We start from the raw sequence: 19,620 nt of genomic DNA, 5'->3' as shown, positions 1-19,620 counted from the left end.
ACCCTGCTCACCTGTGTAAATCAACCCTGCTCACCTGTGTAAATCAACCCTGCTCACCTGTGCGCTGAGCGGCGCGGTGCTGTCGCTGCAGGGCGCGTCCTCCCCGTAGGCCTTGGTCAGGTAGCGCTCCATGTCGTTCTGTCGCGACACCGCCGTCCCGCTGTCCCCGCTGTCCCCGTCGTCCCCGTCGCTGGGACACTTGTCTCCGTCTCCGTACGCGTACAGCAGGAGGACGGGGCTGTCCGTGCCGGCGGGCGACATGCAGCCGCCCTTGGCGTCGGTGTCGTTGGCGCCCCCTGGGCCCAGGTCGTACGGCGTGTTGGCGCCCCCTAGGCCCAGGTCGGACGGCGTGCAGCAGGACATGCGAGGCGAGCCGTTGTCGTCGTCGCGGTACGGCGGAGGCTGCAGCTCGTCCAGCGGCGGTGTCCGTCGCATCCTCTGGATGTAGCTGGCTGCATGTTGGAACCAGGACAGGTAGGGTTAGTGATGTCGCTGCATGTTGGAACCAGGACAGGTAGGGTTAGTGATGTAGCTGCATGTTGGAACCAGGACAGGTAGGGTTAGTGATGTAGCTGCATGTTGGAACCAGGACAGGTAGGGTTAGTGATGTAGCTGCATGTTGGAACCAGGACAGGTAGGGTTAGTGATGTCGCTGCATGTTGGAACCAGGACAGGTAGGGTTAGTGATGTAGCTGCATGTTGGAACCAGGACAGGTAGGGTTAGTGATGTAGCTGCATGTTGGAACCAGGACAGGTAGGGTTAGTGATGTAGCTGCATGTTGGAACCAGGACAGGTAGGGTTAGTGATGTAGCTGCATGTTGGAACCAGGACAGGTAGGGTTAGTGATGTAGCTGCATGTTGGAACCAGGACAGGTAGGGTTAGTGATGTAGCTGCATGTTGGAACCAGGACAGGTAGGGTTAGTGATGTAGCTGCATGTTGGAACCAGGACAGGTAGGGTTAGTGATGTAGCTGCATGTTGGTACCAGGACAGGTAGGGTTAGTGGTGTAGCTGCATGTTGGAACCAGGACAGGTAGGGTTAGTGATGTAGCTGCATGTTGGAACCAGGACAGGTAGGGTTAGTGATGTAGCTGCATGTTGGAACCAGGACAGGTAGGGTTAGTGATGTAGCTGCATGTTGGAACCAGGACAGGTAGGGTTAGTGATGTAGCTGCATGTTGGAACCAGGACAGGTAGGGTTAGTGATGTAGCTGCATGTTGGAACCAGGACAGGTAGGGTTAGTGATGTAGCTGCATGTTGGAACCAGGACAGGTAGGGTTAGTGATGTAGCTGCATGTTGGAACCAGGACAGGTAGGGTTAGTGATGTCGCTGCATGTTGGAACCAGGACAGGTAGGGTTAGTGATGTAGCTGCATGTTGGAACCAGGACAGGTAGGGTTAGTGATGTAGCTGCATGTTGGAACCAGGACAGGTAGGGTTAGTGATGTAGCTGCATGTTGGAACCAGGACAGGTAGGGTTAGTGATGTAGCTGCATGTTGGAACCAGGACAGGTAGGGTTAGTGATGTAGCTGCATGTTGGAACCAGGACAGGTAGGGTTAGTGATGTAGCAGCATGTTGGAACCAGGACAGGTAGGGTTAGTGATGTAGCTGCATGTTGGAACCAGGACAGGTAGGGTTAGTGATGTAGCTGCATGTTGGAACCAGGACAGGTAGGGTTAGTGATGTAGCTGCATGTTGGAACCAGGACAGGTAGGGTTAGTGATGTAGCTGCATGTTGGAACCAGGACAGGTAGGGTTAGTGATGTAGCTGCATGTTGGAACCAGGACAGGTAGGGTTAGTGATGTAGCTGCATGTTGGAACCAGGACAGGTAGGGTTAGTGATGTAGCTGCATGTTGGAACCAGGACAGGTAGGGTTAGTGATGTAGCTGCATGTTGGAACCAGACAGGTAGGGTTAGTGATGTAGCTGCATGTTGGAACCAGGACAGGTAGGGTTAGTGATGTCGCTGCATGTTGGAACCAGGACAGGTAGGGTTAGTGATGTAGCTGCATGTTGGAACCAGGACAGGTAGGGTTAGTGATGTAGCTGCATGTTGGAACCAGGACAGGTAGGGTTAGTGATGTAGCTGCATGTTGGAACCAGGACAGGTAGGGTTAGTGATGTAGCTGCATGTTGGAACCAGGACAGGTAGGGTTAGTGATGTAGCTGCATGTTGGAACCAGGACAGGTAGGGTTAGTGATGTAGCTGCATGTTGGAACCAGACAGGTAGGGTTAGTGATGTAGCTGCATGTTGGAACCAGGACAGGTAGGGTTAGTGATGTAGCTGCATGTTGGAACCAGGACAGGTAGGGTTAGTGATGTAGCTGCATGTTGGAACCAGGACAGGTAGGGTTAGTGATGTAGCTGCATGTTGGAACCAGACAGGTAGGGTTAGTGATGTAGCTGCATGTTGGAACCAGGACAGGTAGGGTTAGTGATGTAGCTGCATGTTGGAACCAGGACAGGTAGGGTTAGTGATGTAGCTGCATGTTGGAACCAGGACAGGTAGGGTTAGTGATGTAGCTGCATGTTGGAACCAGGACAGGTAGGGTTAGTGATGTAGCTGCATGTTGGAACCAGGACAGGTAGGGTTAGTGATGTAGCTGCATGTTGGAACCAGGACAGGTAGGGTTAATGATGTAGCTGCATGTTGGAACCAGGACAGGTAGGGTTAGTGATGTAGCTGCATGTTGGAACCAGGACAGGTAGGGTTAGTGATGTAGCTGCATGTTGGAACCAGGACAGGTAGGGTTAGTGGTGTAGCTGCATGTTGGAACCAGGACAGGTAGGGTTAGTGATGTAGCTGCATGTTGGAACCAGGACAGGTAGGGTTAGTGATGTCGCTGCATGTTGGAACCAGGACAGGTAGGGTTAGTGATGTAGCTGCATGTTGGAACCAGGACAGGTAGGGTTAGTGATGTAGCTGCATGTTGGAACCAGGACAGGTATAGGGTTAGTGATGTAGCTGCATGTTGGAACCAGGACAGGTAGGGTTAGTGATGTAGCTGCATGTTGGAACCAGGACAGGTAGGGTTAGTGATGTAGCTGCATGTTGGAACCAGGACAGGTAGGGTTAGTGATGTAGCTGCATGTTGGAACCAGGACAGGTAGGGTTAATGATGTAGCTGCATGTTGGAACCAGGACAGGTAGGGTTAGTGATGTAGCTGCATGTTGGAACCAGGACAGGTAGGGTTAGTGATGTAGCTGCATGTTGGAACCAGGACAGGTAGGGTTAGTGGTGTAGCTGCATGTTGGAACCAGGACAGGTAGGGTTAGTGATGTAGCTGCATGTTGGAACCAGACAGGTAGGGTTAGTGATGTAGCTGCATGTTGGAACCAGGACAGGTAGGGTTAGTGATGTAGCTGCATGTTGGAACCAGACAGGTAGGGTTAGTGATGTAGCTGCATGTTGGAACCAGGACAGGTAGGGTTAATGATGTAGCTGCATGTTGGAACCAGGACAGGTAGGGTTAGTGATGTAGCTGCATGTTGGAACCAGGACAGGTAGGGTTAGTGGTGTAGCTGCATGTTGGAACCAGGACAGGTAGGGTTAGTGATGTAGCTGCATGTTGGAACCAGGACAGGTAGGGTTAGTGATGTAGCTGCATGTTGGAACCAGGACAGGTAGGGTTAGTGATGTAGCTGCATGTTGGAACCAGGACATGTAGGGTTAGTGGTGTAGCTGCATGTTGGAACCAGGACAGGTAGGGTTAGTGATGTAGCTGCATGTTGGAACCAGGACAGGTAGGGTTAGTGATGTCGCTGCATGTTGGAACCAGGACAGGTAGGGTTAGTGATGTAGCTGCATGTTGGAACCAGGACAGGTAGGGTTAGTGATGTAGCTGCATGTTGGAACCAGGACAGGTAGGGTTAGTGATGTAGCTGCATGTTGGAACCAGGACAGGTAGGGTTAGTGATGTAGCTGCATGTTGGAACCAGGACAGGTAGGGTTAGTGATGTAGCTGCATGTTGGAACCAGGACAGGTAGGGTTAGTGATGTAGCTGCATGTTGGAACCAGGACAGGTAGGGTTAGTGATGTCGCTGCATGTTGGAACCAGGACAGGTAGGGTTAGTGATGTAGCTGCATGTTGGAACCAGGACAGGTAGGGTTAGTGATGTCGCTGCATGTTGGAACCAGGACAGGTAGGGTTAGTGATGTAGCTGCATGTTGGAACCAGGACAGGTAGGGTTAGTGATGTAGCTGCATGTTGGAACCAGGACAGGTAGGGTTAGTGATGTAGCTGCATGTTGGAACCAGGACAGGTAGGGTTAGTGATGTAGCTGCATGTTGGAACCATAGACTGTAAAAAATATGGACAAAGCGTTCCCCGGGTCTAACATGAACGTAAAATGAAGCCTGTAATAATATGCTAATTCCTGATGTAAGTCGCCATCTTTGGTACCAGCTGGCCATTGGCTGGCTCCGTTTTGTATACCAGCTGGTCATTGGCTGCCCAGACAACGAGGCGGGACTTCCCCCCTTCTTCTCCGTTGGTTTTTATTTTGACTCGAGTGGGAGGGGAATCCCGATCATAGACTGTAATGGTAGCCACGCCCCTCAGAACATACGCGATGTTTTTTTTTCTTTATGGTCATTTTTTTAATTAATGGGACCATAATTTTCCAAAAAGAATATTATGACATTAGAAATGAGACTTTAAACTAGTGACTGGAAGAAGAAAGTATTCATGACCATGTTTATTAAGGTAATACAGTCTAGGTGAAGTTGGGCCAAAATACATGGGCCTCTATGGAGCTATGGGGCTTTTTGGGTCCGGTCCAGCGCCACAACAGGCCATTATATGAACTACCGATTTCAAATGAGGCTTCACGAAATATCTGGCTGACTGCCCCCCTGGTTGGAACCAGACAGGTAGGGTTAGTGATGTAGCTGCATGTTGGAACCAGGACAGGTAGGGTTAGTGATGTAGCTGCATGTTGGAACCAGGACAGGTAGGGTTAGTGATGTAGCTGCATGTTGGAACCAGGACAGGTAGGGTTAGTGATGTAGCTGCATGTTGGAACCAGGACAGGTAGGGTTAGTGATGTAGCTGCATGTTGGAACCAGGACAGGTAGGGTTAGTGATGTAGCTGCATGTTGGAACCAGGACAGGTAGGGTTAGTGATGTCGCTGCATGTTGGAACCAGGACAGGTAGGGTTAGTGATGTAGCTGCATGTTGGAACCAGGACAGGTAGGGTTAGTGATGTCGCTGCATGTTGGAACCAGGACAGGTAGGGTTAGTGATGTCGCTGCATGTTGGAACCAGGACAGGTAGGGTTAGTGATGTAGCTGCATGTTGGAACCAGGACAGGTAGGGTTAGTGATGTCGCTGCATGTTGGAACCAGGACAGGTAGGGTTAGTGATGTAGCTGCATGTTGGAACCAGGACAGGTAGGGTTAGTGATGTAGCTGCATGTTGGAACCAGGACAGGTAGGGTTAGTGATGTAGCTGCATGTTGGAACCAGGACAGGTAGGGTTAGTGATGTAGCTGCATGTTGGAACCAGGACAGGTAGGGTTAGTGATGTAGCTGCATGTTGGAACCAGGACAGGTAGGGTTAGTGATGTAGCTGCATGTTGGAACCAGGACAGGTAGGGTTAGTGATGTAGCTGCATGTTGGAACCAGGACAGGTAGGGTTAGTGATGTCGCTGCATGTTGGAACCAGGACAGGTAGGGTTAGTGATGTAGCTGCATGTTGGAACCAGGACAGGTAGGGTTAGTGATGTAGCTGCATGTTGGAACCAGGACAGGTAGGGTTAGTGATGTAGCTGCATGTTGGAACCAGGACAGGTAGGGTTAGTGATGTAGCTGCATGTTGGGACCAGGACAGGTAGGGTTAGTGATGTAGCTGCATGTTGGAACCAGGACAGGTAGGGTTAGTGATGTAGCTGCATGTTGGAACCAGGACAGGTAGGGTTAGTGATGTAGCTGCATGTTGGAACCAGGACAGGTAGGGTTAGTGATGTCGCTGCATGTTGGAACCAGGACAGGTAGGGTTAGTGATGTAGCTGCATGTTGGAACCAGGACAGGTAGGGTTAGTGATGTAGCTGCATGTTGGAACCAGGACAGGTAGGGTTAGTGATGTAGCTGCATGTTGGAACCAGGACAGGTAGGGTTAGTGATGTAGCTGCATGTTGGAACCAGGACAGGTAGGTTTTTTTTCTTCAAAAATAGCAGACCTACAAGCTCATAGCGCGCCACTCGGTGGCGCGCTACGAGCTTGTAGATCTGCTGTTTTCCAATAGCTAAAGCATAACAGAATGCTTGAAACACCAAAAGTGCTACTACTATACGGCAGAACAACTTCTAGGGCTGTATTTTGCGTGTCTTAAGTACCAGGTCTTATTCCCTAAGTTAGGGAATAAGACCTGGTACTTAATACACGCAAAATACAGCCCCTAGTGTTTACAACGCCATGTCATAACCATGTGTTAATTGAAACAAACTGTCATACATTTACACTGATTGCTCCATCACCTCTCTTATGCTGTGTGATGTGTTGGCATGCTCTGAATGAAGAAATAACACTAATACCATACAGTATGTCATATTATTAACCATGTTTAATAAAACGTTTTTTTTTAGAATATAACACAGATCGCTCCATGCAGCACCTTCCTCTTTTTCCACTGCTGATCATGTCCAGTCAGTGCATGTAAGAATTAACCCATTCTGACCGGGCACCCATTTTGGTGTTAGCATCATGTTATGCTTTAGCTATTGAAAAATAGCAGATCTACAAGCTCATAGCGCGCCACCGAGTGGCGCGCTATGAGCTTGTAGGTCTGCTATTTTTGAAAAATCGAAGAACGACTGACATTTTTAGAATCTGATCTCAGGTCAGAGTGGGTTAATCAGACCAGTGTGTGTCCAGCGGAAACCTCGTTATGAATCTGATCTCAGGTCAGAATGGGTTAAGAAAATATCGGCAAGTTAGCCGCCGTGTGACGGGTCATAGCCGCCGTGCTTCGTTGCTTAAAGGGTAAGACCACTTTTTTTGAGGTTTGGGTTGTGTAGTTGCTTTGCCATGATGCAACTCCAAATGTGGACAAGAAATTAAAAAAATAACTGCTCCAGTGATTAGAAATTGATAATTCAAAATATGCTCCACATTGACTTACATTGTAGCTAAAACAGCTCTCAAAGTCACCCTTTTAGTACGTAAACAAACACAAACAATGTTGATTCAGACAATATAGAGCATCACCAAAACTCATGTGGTTTTATTTTTTCATAAAATTGTTATCTTCCTGTTGATTTGTCCATTTTATTGGGAAGAAAATCCGGACTGGATCCATGGATCCGGATCCAGATCTTCAAATAGTAAAATCAACAGGAATCTAACATTTTTATGAAAAAATAAAACCACATGAGTTTTGGTGATGCTCTATATTGTCTGAATCAACTTTGTTTGTGTTTGTTTACGTACTAAAAGAGTGACTTTGAGAGCTGTTTTAGCTACAATGTAAGTCAATGTGGAGCATATTTTGAATTATCAATTTCTAATCACTGGAGCAGTAATCTTTTTTTATTTCTTGTCCACATTTGGAGTTGCATCATGGCAAACTAACTACACAACCCAAACCTCAAAAAAGTGGTCTTACCCTTTAAAGTCCCTAAGATATGTTTCACTTTCTGGATGTATATCTGGCTGCGTGTTGGAACCAGACAGGTACAGTATAGGTCAGTCATTTACATTTACATTCTGTATCCCAGGATTTCCGTATAACCCCATTTTTTCAGCCGGTGTGGATGAATGCATGAGGAGTGAGTGAGCAGCGTGTTATTTTAAGCCTGAGGGTGATGTGGTTACTGCTGGCTTCAGTACAAAGACTCCCTCAGGGGTGATAAATAGAATGCTGTACCTTCAACAACGGAGAGAGAGAGAGAGAGAGAGAGAGAGAGAGAGAACCGACCCAGAGGCTGGCCTGGATAACTCTCACATAGATGCACTTAAACTAGAGCTACATTTACACTCGCACTGCTTTGAGGACAAACTCCTGTTCTCTTTATAGTCTTCTTCAAGATGACTTTATTTGTCATTTGTTTTTCCGACTGCCAGCAGCAGAAAATAAAAACAGAATGATGTTTCTCCTTGAGAGTTCTCAGCAGTAGGAAGTGTCACGACAGACCAGGGTTGTTTTGGCAGCAAATTTCTTTGTTGTTTGAATAGTTTTCATTTATAGTTTTAGTCACATTTTAGTCAAGCGGAATGTTTTATTGTTAGTCTAGTTTTAGTCAACTAAATCTACAGTCGATTTACACTTGCTGAAAATTGCTTGCTGAAAATAGCCGATCTACAAGCTCACAACGCGTCGCACTGCGAGCCTGCGACGCGTTGTGAGCTTGTAGATCGGCTATTTTCAGCATGCAACCAAGTGTAAAATGACTTATAGTGGATCTCTTGTCCACTAGTCCCTTCCTAACATTTTAGTCTAGTTTTTATTTGTCTATGAAATTGTCAGTATATTTAGTCATAGTTTTAGTCATAATAGCTTAGTTTTCATGTAGTTTCCATTTAGTTTTCGTCAGTGGAAAAAGGTAAAGTCAACGAACATTTTTCGTCTTATAGTTTTAGTCGACGAAAACAACAACACTGTGACAGACAGACTTACCGTCGTGTGCCGACGCCTCGCTGCTGTAGCCGTCGTACGCGACCGTCGGCCTGCAGTCCCAGCTCCTCCCCCTAGGGGCGGAGCGTCCTGCCAGCGGCGCCCCCTCCTGGTGGGGGTGGTGGGGCTGGTGCAGGTACTGGCCCAGCAGCTCCTCGTCGCTGTCGGAGGACGACGGCGAGCCCAACGCCGCCGCCTTCGGCAGCTCCGCTGGAGCGTTGGAGGAGCACGCCTTCTTCTCCGCTAGCAGCGCCGACCCGCTACCTGTAGGTGTTGAGGGTGGAATCAACCCTCAAGGCTTTCTGACAGACATATGGCAAGACAAGCTCATAGTGCGCCACTCGGTGGCGCGCTATGAGCTTGTAGATCTGCTATTTTTCAATAGCTAAAGCATAACGTAATGCTAACACCAAAATGGGTTCCCGTTTAGAATGGGTTAAAAGGTGTAGTAACACACAGTGACCTGCGGTAGCGGCGGTGGCGCCGCTGAGCTCGTCGAGGCCCCCATGGCGACGCGGGGCGGAGCCTCTCTCCTGATTGGACGACAGCTTGTTGTTGAGGTAAACGAACAGGACGAGCATTAGGACCATGAGGACGCTGATGGCCGACAGCAGGCCCAGAGCCTCGGGAGACACTGAGGAGAGGAGAGGAGAGGAGAGGAGAGGAGAGGAGAGGAGAGGAGAGGAGAGGAGAGGAGAGGAGAGGAGAGGAGAGGAGAGGAGAGGAGAGGCACACAGAGGAGAGACACACAGAGGAGAGGAGAGGAGAGGAGAGGAGAGGAGAGGAGAGGAGAGGAGAGGAGAGGAGAGGAGAGGAGAGGAGAGGAGAGGAGAGGAGAGGAGAGGAGAGGAGAGGAGAGGAGAGGAGAGGAGAGGAGAGGAGAGGAGAGACACAGTGGTGGATAAAGTACGCAATTGTTTTACTTCAGTAAAAAGTACCAATACTGCAATTTAGAAGTACTTCGTTACCGGTAAAAAATACGGGATTGAAAATGTACTTGAGTAAAAGTACAAAAGTAGCGGCATCGAAATGTACTTAAAGTACTCAAAGTAAAAGGATTCATATTGCAGAATGTCCCATTTAACAAATTTAAAAAAATGTGTAGAAAATCTATTGATTTAGCAAATCTACAAGCTCACAATGCGTCGCTGAGCTTGTAGATCGGCTATTTTCAAATGGCCGAAATGTATATAGGGTTGAAATGGTTAATGTATGTTTTGTTTTCTAATCAAGAAGAGAGCTCTAGGACCCAGAGCAGCAGTCGTACCCAGACAGACAGCAGAGAGCTCTAGGACCCAGAGCAGCAGTCGTACCCAGACAGACAGCAGAGAGCTCTAGGACTCAAAGAGAGTCCTCATGGCGCTCTCTGCTTGCACACAAGTAGGCCATATAGGCCTACTTGTGTGCAAGGCACAAGTTGGCAGAGAGAGAGAGAGAGAGAGAGAGAGAGAGAGAGTGCATTTTTAGTTTAGAACTGCAATGGGCTACAGTATATTGTTATGCATATTCACGCCATTTTGGAAATAACTCGGGTAGATCAGCTCAATTGATGTCCAGCACACATGAAGATCTGTCACTCTCTTGCCTGTAACGGCAAAACCTTCTCTTTTACACCTCCTACAGGCGCTTTATGTAACTGCACCTGTAATCTGTGATAAGCCCTTCTCACGTGGGCTTTGAAGAGCCTTTGCTTGTGAGTTGTCATGCTTTAGTTCCTGCACCCTATGTATGTATGTATACATACTCTCTCTCTTGATGAAACAAAATACACAGCAGTGAGAAAGTAAAACAAATAAATGCATTGGAGCATCGGGGTAAATCCTGGGCACGATATATTAATTGGCATCCGATCGGTCGGTCAAACTGTTTGCGAGATCATCCTCGGATAAACACACGCGGGTAATAAAAGATCAGGGTTATGGTTGATGAACAGTAGGGGGCGTAATAACGTGATCAGTCTATGTAAAGCGTCTTGGATAAAGGCGCTATATGAATTACACCATTTACACCATTATACAAGTTCCAACTAAGTCAATGGGTCTGTAACTCTGAGTGTACACATTAGCCAAGTTAAAATAACACCTTTTTACAGTGTGTAGAAATTAGGTCCCAATAGATAAATAATACAAATAAATAATGATGGCCTAATCCTAGTGTACTGGTTCTCAGTGCCATGCGTGGGGACCATTAGGGGTACAAATGGACCCTTCCGTGGGTCTGTAACTTTGAGAGTGTACAATGGGGTCCCAGAGATCAAAAAAGCTAATTGTTTCAAAAGGGGGTCTGTGCCCCAAAGATGCATATCAAACTGAAAAGCTATAGCATCGCCATGTTTGTGGGATTTAAACTCTAGCCCACATGACTGAGGATTTTAGACTTGAGTCTTGAGAAATCTCTAATTAGTCGTGGCTATATACTAGACGCCCAAAACCACCTAAGCTGGCTCCTTTCCAGGTCAAGTCCTAGATCATCCCTGGAGGTCCTTGAGATCTACTGTTCCTAAGGGATACTTCCTGGAGGTCCTTGAGGTCTACTGGTCCTAGATCATCCCTGGAGGTCCTTGAGGTCTACTGGTCCTAGTCCTAGATCATCCCTGGAGGTCCTTGAGGTCTACTGGTCCTAGATCATCCCTGGAGGTCCTTGAGGTCTACTGGTCCTAGATCATCCCTGGAGGTCCTTGAGGTGTACTGGTCCTAGATCATCCCTGGTGGTCCTTGAGGTCTACTGGTCCTAGATCATCCCTGGTGGTCCTTGAGGTCTACTGGTCCTAGATCATCCCTGGAGGTCCTAGATCATCCCTGGAGGTCCTTGAGGTCGGTGATCTTCTTCCTCAGCTCGTCCACCTCCTCCTCCAGCGCCATGTTCTCCTCCTGCAGGACGATGTTCTCCTCCTCCAGGCCCATGTTCTCCATCTCCAGCGCCTTGTTCTCCTTGTCCAGGACCTTGTTCTCCTCGTCCAGCGCCTTGTTCTCCTCGTTCAGCACCTCGTCCAGCACCTTGTCCAGCACCTTGTCCAGCACCTCGTCCAGCGCCTTGTTCTCCTTGTCCAGAACCTTGTTCTCCTCCGTGAGGGCCAGGATCTTCTCGTCCTTTGACCCCGACATGTCGTTCTTTCCTCTGAGTATATCCAAATGCACGACGATGGGGTCTGAACCGTCAATTTAGCAAACACTTGGGACCTGCGTTCTGCGTAGCTGGAATCTGTGCTACGTCGCAGGTCCAGTCGTGGTTAAATAGGCCATAAGTAAGTGGGCGTGTGACGTAAGCATGGACGTATAGTGTAAAAACGTGTACGTCACCAAGAGGGGGGGGGGGGGGGCAGAAAAGCTAGCGGCGCCATTTTAGTGGGATTGAACCATAGAGTTATATATCTATTAGGGCCGGGACTAATTGCGATTAATTACGATTAATTAACTACAGAAAAATGAATGCATTAAAAAAATTAACGCATTTTAATCGCACTATTTTTTTCACCGCGGAACGTTGTCACTGGACAGTTTTCAGACGGACCTGCGCACCAAGTGTCTGTGTCCTCTTCAGACAATAACACCACCAGACAGTTCACCAGACTGGGGGAAGCCGCTGAGATCACTTTGCTCGTCCCCGTGGATTGGAAAAAGGATTTAAAAGGCTATCCGATGGTAGCGTGGATTACAGCACAGTTGTGTGCAATTATTCAATAAAGAATGATTACCCCTATTACTACAAAAACAATGTTTTATTGCTTAAACGTATGTATTCACTATTCATTGATTCACTAGTATACCAAAATCCATTTGAAAAAAATGCTTTCTCACTGTTCTCGGGTCAAATAATGATATGCGATTAAAATGCGATTAATCTAGATTAATTAATCGCAAAGCCTCTGATTAATTAGATTAATTGTTTTAATCGAGTCCCAGCTCTAATATCTATAGAGAAGACACCCGAGTTCTCCTCCCATCCACTTGCATTAAGTTGCTCAAAAGCGCATGAGGCGGATTCTGGGACGGATTGCAATGGTGAGTGGCCTCAAACACATGAACGCGCTGCCGTTGAACGCGCACGAGCGTGCGTCCGCCGTGGACGTGTACAATGATAGTCAACGGACAGCGCGTTCATGTGTTTGGGGCCAGGCTGCAATACCTTCATTCGGCCACTATGTCCATTTCGCCTCAAGATTTCCTCTGGGTGCCTTCTCTATTCATATATATACTCTAACGATTGAACCCATTTTGGGCGGGAACCCCTTTTGGTGTTAGCATTATGTTATGCTTCAGAAAACTGTCAGGATGTAGAAGAACATTTTTAGAATCTGATCTCAGGTCAGAATGGGTTAAACTCTAGCCCACGTGACTCAGTCAGAATAGAGTGACGGTGGTCTGTTTCTGTAAACTTTGAGCTCGTTCCTGGCGACAACGCAGTGAGGAGACACCAGAATGGAAAGAAAAAGGTGGGGCTCGACATACCTTTAATACAAGCACCATTTGTGAGATGTCAGTTTAGAATGGTCGCACGTCGTTTGTTGAACAAGCCCAAATTGATTAAATCAATTAATTACCAGCTGCATTATCATCATCTGTGGGGTCTGCTATACTGCAACTGCCTCTGTGTCAGTTTCAGTGCAGTATAGTTTAGGTAGGAACCAAGATTATCTAAAGCGGAACTATTGTGTTCCGAGTCGTTCGTTTCCGCCCGGACATATTTGCGGTGAGCACATACATCAGCCAGACTTGGCAACACTCAGCAGAAAGATCTAGTGTCAACTACCTGTGTCAACTACCAGTATCAACTACCAGTGTCAACTACCAGTGTCAACTACCAGTGTCAACTACCAGTGTCAACTACCAGTGTCAACTACCTGTGTCAACTACCAGTGTCAACTACCAGTGTCAACTACCAGTGTCGCAAGTTTCCCAGGTGAATATTGACCGCCGCTTCTTGGAAGCAGCTGGTAAAAAGAACGCACACGGCCCGGGTAGTCGCTCACTGTGGAAACAAACCAGACAATCCCAGACATATGGAGGCCGCTATACCATGTGACACATATTGTTGACGCCCCCTCAAGGAGATTTCGGCACGCTCTCTATATATAGACACTCAAATCGTTGACTGGCAGCAGGTGTGTCGGCCAACGGAATAAAAAGTAGCTTTCATGGAATACAATGAGTGAAATGCGTCGTGGCGACTGCAGGGAATCATGAGAAATAAGCCGTGTAAAATGTAAGATGACGTCATGAGGACGAACAGGCGATGTGATTGATGCCCTACCTCTTCTGAGGCAGATCAGCTCATTCACTCCACAGTTGCGCTCGCCACCTGCAAACACAATGGATGTGTGAGTGACCGCACACACGCACGCACGCACGCACACACACACACACACACACACACACACACACACACACACACACACACACACACACACACACACACACACACACACACACACACACACACACACACACACACACACACACACACACACACACACACACACACACACACACACACACACACACACACACACACACACACACACACACACACACACACACACACACACACACACACACACACACACGCACACATCAGTGTTGTTTTCATCGACTAAAACTAAGACTACCTTTTCCACTGAAGAAAACTAAATGGAAACTAAATTAAAACTATGCTATGGTGACTAAAACTAAGACTAAATATACTGACAATTTCGTCAACAATTAAAAACTAGACTAAAATGTTAGGAAGGGACTAAGTGGACAAGAGATCCAGTATAAGTCATTTTACACTTGGTTGCATGCTGAAAATAGCAGATCTACAAGCTCACAACGCGTCGCAGCGAGCTTGTAGATCGGCTATTTTCAGCAAGTGTAAAATAAGTCATTATGACGGCAACAAGGCCCGCAAAAATACATTTGAGTCGACTAAATCACCTGTAGATTTAGTCGACTAAAATCTTATGACATTTAGTCGACTAAAACTAGACTAAACACTAAGACATTCCAGGTGACTAAAATGTGACTAAGACTAAAGTGAAAACTATTCAGGAGACTATATGACTAAAACTAAAATAGAAATTTGCTGCCAAAAACAACACTGTCACACACACACACACACACACAAATGCAGCTTTTCCCTCAATGCCAACAGACTCAACACAGTACACGCATACCTGGCTAACCACCTAAACAAAAGTGAGCGACACCCACAGCCACGATAGCAGAGGGAAGGAGACTAATGATCTGGTACCGCCTCCCTCCTATGCACAGCTTTGAGTGTAGGACGGGCGGGGAGGACTTAACCCATTCTGACCTGAGATCAGATTCATACGAGGTTTCCGCCGGACACACACTGGTCTGATGAACCCATTCTGACCTGAGATCAGATTCTAAAAATGTCAGTCGTTCTTTGGTTTTTCAAAAAATAGCAGACCTACAAGCTCGTATCGCGCCACTCGGTGGCGCGATATGAGCTTGTAGATCTGCTATTTTTAAATAGCTAAAGCATGACATGATGCTGACACCAAAATGGGTGCCCGGTCAGAATGGGATAATATATGAAGATGGTGGCGTGATGTCACGAGGCATGACCATATATGGAGGTGTGACGTGACACACAATACTGTAATGCTGCAAACTGTTAAAGGGACACTTTACCATTTTTGCTAAAAAATATATGTTAATGACATTTAGGAGCTTTAGAACACTTTCCTGGGGGTCTTTATGTGTGTAATATGTGGTTTTAGATATTTTAGATTGTAGCAGTGAGCCCAGTGTCTCTGATGTCATGGACACTGGGATCACTTACTTCCTGGACTACATGTGTACTCATGACAGTAAGACAGACATCCCCTATCCACAAGGAGGAGCAGTGCACCAAAGTATTATGGGAATTGTAGTCCAGGAATGGACTACATTCCTGGACATTCTCTGATGTCATGGACACTGGGCTCACTGCTACAATCTAAAAGATCTAAAACCACATATTACACACATAAAGACCCCCAGGAGAGTGTTCTAAGTCTTCAAAACCTCATTAACATATATATTTTTGCAAAAAGGTGTCCCTTTAAAAAAATACTTCAATCAATCAATCAATCAATAGTTTTCTACAACTGGAGCCCACCATTAGTTGTCTTCCTCCCTGGCTGTTACAGAAACAGGATATAGATATAGAGCGTTGCAGTCCCACTCCCGATGAGCCGCCCAGAAGATAAATTTCCCATTCGTTTTTCCCAATATAGACGTTTCAGAAAGTATTTATTTAAAGACCTGTATATGCAGTGTTTGTTTTCAGAACCACGGACATAGAATCATTGGGTTTCTCAGAAAACTGTCATGATTTGTAGAATAAATCGTCCTCAGTGTGAGTGTTTGAGTAAAGTAAGTCAAAGTGGAACGTTACGTAACAGAATATTCCTCCCTCATGCGGATCAGGACCAGAATGTCCACGACCCAGTTTAGTTTCCCTTTAATCACAGCTACGCTTCTACACACCTGCACGACTAAATTAAACACATCTCCACACCCTGCCCGACTAAATTAAACACATCTCCACACCCTGCCCGACTAAATTAAACACATCTCCACACCCTGCCCCACTAAATTAAACACATCTCCACACCCTGCCCGACTAAATTAAACACATCTCCACATCCTGCCCGACTAAATTAAACACATCTCCACACCCCGCCCGACTAAATTAAACACATCTCCACACCCCGCCCCACTAAATTAAACACATCTCCACACCCTGCCCGACTAAATTAAACACATCTCCACACCCTGCCCGACTAAATTAAACACATCTCCACACCCTGCCCGACTAAATTAAACACATCTCCACACCTTGCCCGACTAAATTAAACACATCTCCACACCCTGCCCGACTAAATTAAACACATCTCCACACCTTAACCCGACTAAATTAAACACATCTACACACCTGCCCGACTAAATTAAACACATCTCCACACCCTGCCCGACTAAATTAAACACATCTCCACACCCTGCCCGACTAAATTAAACACATCTCCACACCCTGCCCCACTAAATTAAACACATCTCCACACCTTAACCCGACTAAATTAAACACATCTCCACACCTTAACCCGACTAAATTAAACACATCTCCACACCTTAACCCGACTAAATTAAACACATCTCCACACCCTGCCCGACTAAATTAAACACATCTCCACACCTTAACCCGACTAAATTAAACACATCTCCACACCTTAACCCGACTAAATTAAACACATCTCCACACCCTGCCCGACTAAATTAAACACATCTCCACACCTTGCTAAACTGTAAAGAGTGTCCTGTAAGTCCATATATGGGCGGGGCTTCCTCGGAACCATGACACTTAACCCATTTTGGGGCAGGAACCCCTTTTGGTGTTAGCATCATGTTATGCTTTGTAGGTCTTGTAGGTCTGCTATTTTTGGAAAATCGAAGAACGACTGACATAGAAACATAGCTTTATCAGGAAACTGTCAGGATGTAGAAGATTTTTTTTTAGAATCTGATCTCAGGTCATGATTGATTGATTGGTTGATTGATTCTTTATTTAACCGTTAAATAAATAATCAATCAATCAATCATGTTAAGGCGTATGCATGGCGACGGGTTGTGAGTTTGTAAATCTGCTGTTTTTTTAAATAAAATAAATCTTTTAAGAAGTTTGAAAAAATTAAAAAACAGAAGTCTTGGAGGTCTCTTCCCTGACGCTATACATTACCACTAGGCATGTGACGGTACTCTCAACTCACCATACGATACGTATCACTATGAGGTTCACGATACGATACGTATCACCATATGAGGTTCACGATACGATACGTATCACTATGAGGTTCACGATACGATACGTATCACTATGAGGTTCACGATACGATACGTATCACGATACGAGGTTCACGATACGATACGTATCACGATACGAGGTTCACGGTACGATACGTATCACGATATGAGGTTCACGGTACGATACGTATCACTATGAGGTTCACGGTACGATACGTATCACTATGAGGTTCACGATACGATACGTATCACGATACGAGGTTCACGGTACGATACGTATCACTATGAGGTTCACGGTACGATACGTATCACTATGAGGTTCACGATACGATACGTATCACGATACGAGGTTCACGGTACGATACGTATCACTATGAGGTTCACGATACGATACGTATCACGATACGAGGTTCACGGTACGATACGTATCACTATGAGGTTCACGATTCACAAATTTCTTTTATGATTTATCTCCCCCCCAAAAGCTTTTTTCACAGTTTTTATTTAACTACATTGCAAAGATAATTGCCTTCCTTGATGTATTAATGAGCATCAATAACGACCATCACCTGGGCACAGTCACAGACACATATACAGCTCCCCTCTGCATATATATATGATGGAATATGATTACAGCTGACATTTCTTATCACACACTAGCCCCCCTAAAAAAAAAAAAGAAAGAAAAGTAATTTTTTTAATTTTTTGATAAATCGATACATATCGTCTGGATATAATATCGATATATCGCGATATACGATATATCGTTACATGCCTAAATACCACTGCCAGACGGGGGTCCGCATTTATCTGGCGGTCCGTTGGTTTAAAACAGCAACATTAGGAAGTAAAGTCCAAATAAGCACACACACCTGCACTTTAGAAACAAGCCCCAAAAAACTGCAACATTGAACTATGAAGAGAGTATATAGCCTGACCCAGCCAGCGTGCTTTCTGGTCTAGAGGGGCGGGTAGCCTGGCCCAGCCAGCGTGCTTTCTGGTCTAGAGGGGCGGGTAGCCTGGCCCAGCCAGCGTGCTTTCTGGTCTAGAGGGGCGGGTAGCCTGGTCCAGCCAGCGTGCTTTCTGGTCTAGAGGGGCGAGTGGTAGCCTGGCCCAGCCAGTGTGCTTTCTGGTCTAGAGGGGCGGGTAGCCTGGCCCAGCCAGTGTGCTTTCTGGTCTAGAGGGGCGGGTAGCCTGGCCCAGCCAGTGTGCTTTCTGGTCTAGAGGGGCGGGTAGCCAGACCCAGCCAGCGTGCTTTCTGGTCTAGAGGGGCGAGTGGTAGCCTGGCCCAGCCAGCGTGCTTTCTGGTCTAGAGGGGCGAGTGGTAGCCTGGCCCAGCCAGCATGCTTTCTGGTCTAGAGGGGCGGGTAGCCTGGCCCAGCCAGCGTGCTTTCTGGTCTAGAGGGGCAGGTAGCCTGGCCCAGCCAGCGTGCTTTCTGGTCTAGAGGGGCGGGTAGTAGCCTGGCCCAGCCAGCATGCTTTCTGGTCTAGAGGGGCGGGTAGCCTGGCCCAGCCAGCGTGCTTTCTGGTCTAGAGGGGCGGGTAGCCTGGCCCAGACAGTGTGCTTTCTGGTCTAGAGGGGCGGGTAGCCTGGCCCAGCCAGCATGCTTTCTGGTTTAGAGGGGCGGGTAGCCTGGCCCAGCCAGCGTGCTTTCTGGTTTAGAGGGGCGGGTAGCCTGGCCCAGCCAGCGTGCTTTCTGGTTTAGAGGGGCGGTATAGTATAGCCTTTTAGTAGCTTTTAGCGAACGGAAAATAAAAGCCTGAGTACCGAGGCTACCGAGAGAGAGTAATTCATGTGTAGGACTGAATACTAAATACGGTTGTACGTTGCGTTCATTTTGAGACCGATATTTGTCTCCGAACCCGAAACACTCCTAATAGCCAATTATACATAATATGATCCCATTATCACAATTACCGGTTGTTGTAATTGTGATAATGGGTTCCACACAATGTACCGTGATCACTCAGCGGGCGCTGCCACTGGATGAAACACAATGGTGTAAGGTAACTTTTACTTAAGTACTGTACTCAAGTACAATTTTGAGGTATTCGTACTTTTCCAATTCCCAGTACTTCTACTCCACTATATCTCAGAGCCAACATTTTTACTTTTACTCCACTACTTTGGAGATTTTAATTTAGATTACATTACATAAGATTACATTAACCACTTCAACGCAATACAATTCGGCCATTTGAAAATAGCC

At 46.8% G+C, this 19,620-nt stretch overlaps 1 protein-coding gene across 1 annotated transcript in view; it reads right to left on the bottom strand.

Moving 5' to 3' along the window:
• The window catches only part of LOC310878487 (synaptotagmin-14-like), a gene marked incomplete at both ends in the record, with an annotated part of 33,695 nt that extends 19,760 nt beyond the window's left edge, over nucleotides 1-13,935 (bottom strand). Inside the window, 4 exon segments of the mRNA XM_083792817.1 lie at nucleotides 58-452; nucleotides 8,628-8,888; nucleotides 9,088-9,258; nucleotides 13,875-13,935. Coding sequence (XP_083648943.1) covers nucleotides 58-452; nucleotides 8,628-8,888; nucleotides 9,088-9,258; nucleotides 13,875-13,935 — 888 coding nt within the window.
• Nucleotides 13,936-19,620: the final 5,685 nt, after the last annotated feature.

Source organism: Protomyctophum parallelum, assembly GCF_964188405.1.
Source record: "Protomyctophum parallelum genome assembly, chromosome: 20".
Classification (NCBI taxonomy): domain Eukaryota; kingdom Metazoa; phylum Chordata; class Actinopteri; order Myctophiformes; family Myctophidae; genus Protomyctophum; species Protomyctophum parallelum.
Note: the sequence above shows the minus strand (reverse complement) of the source record. Positions and strands in the feature narration are given on the sequence as shown.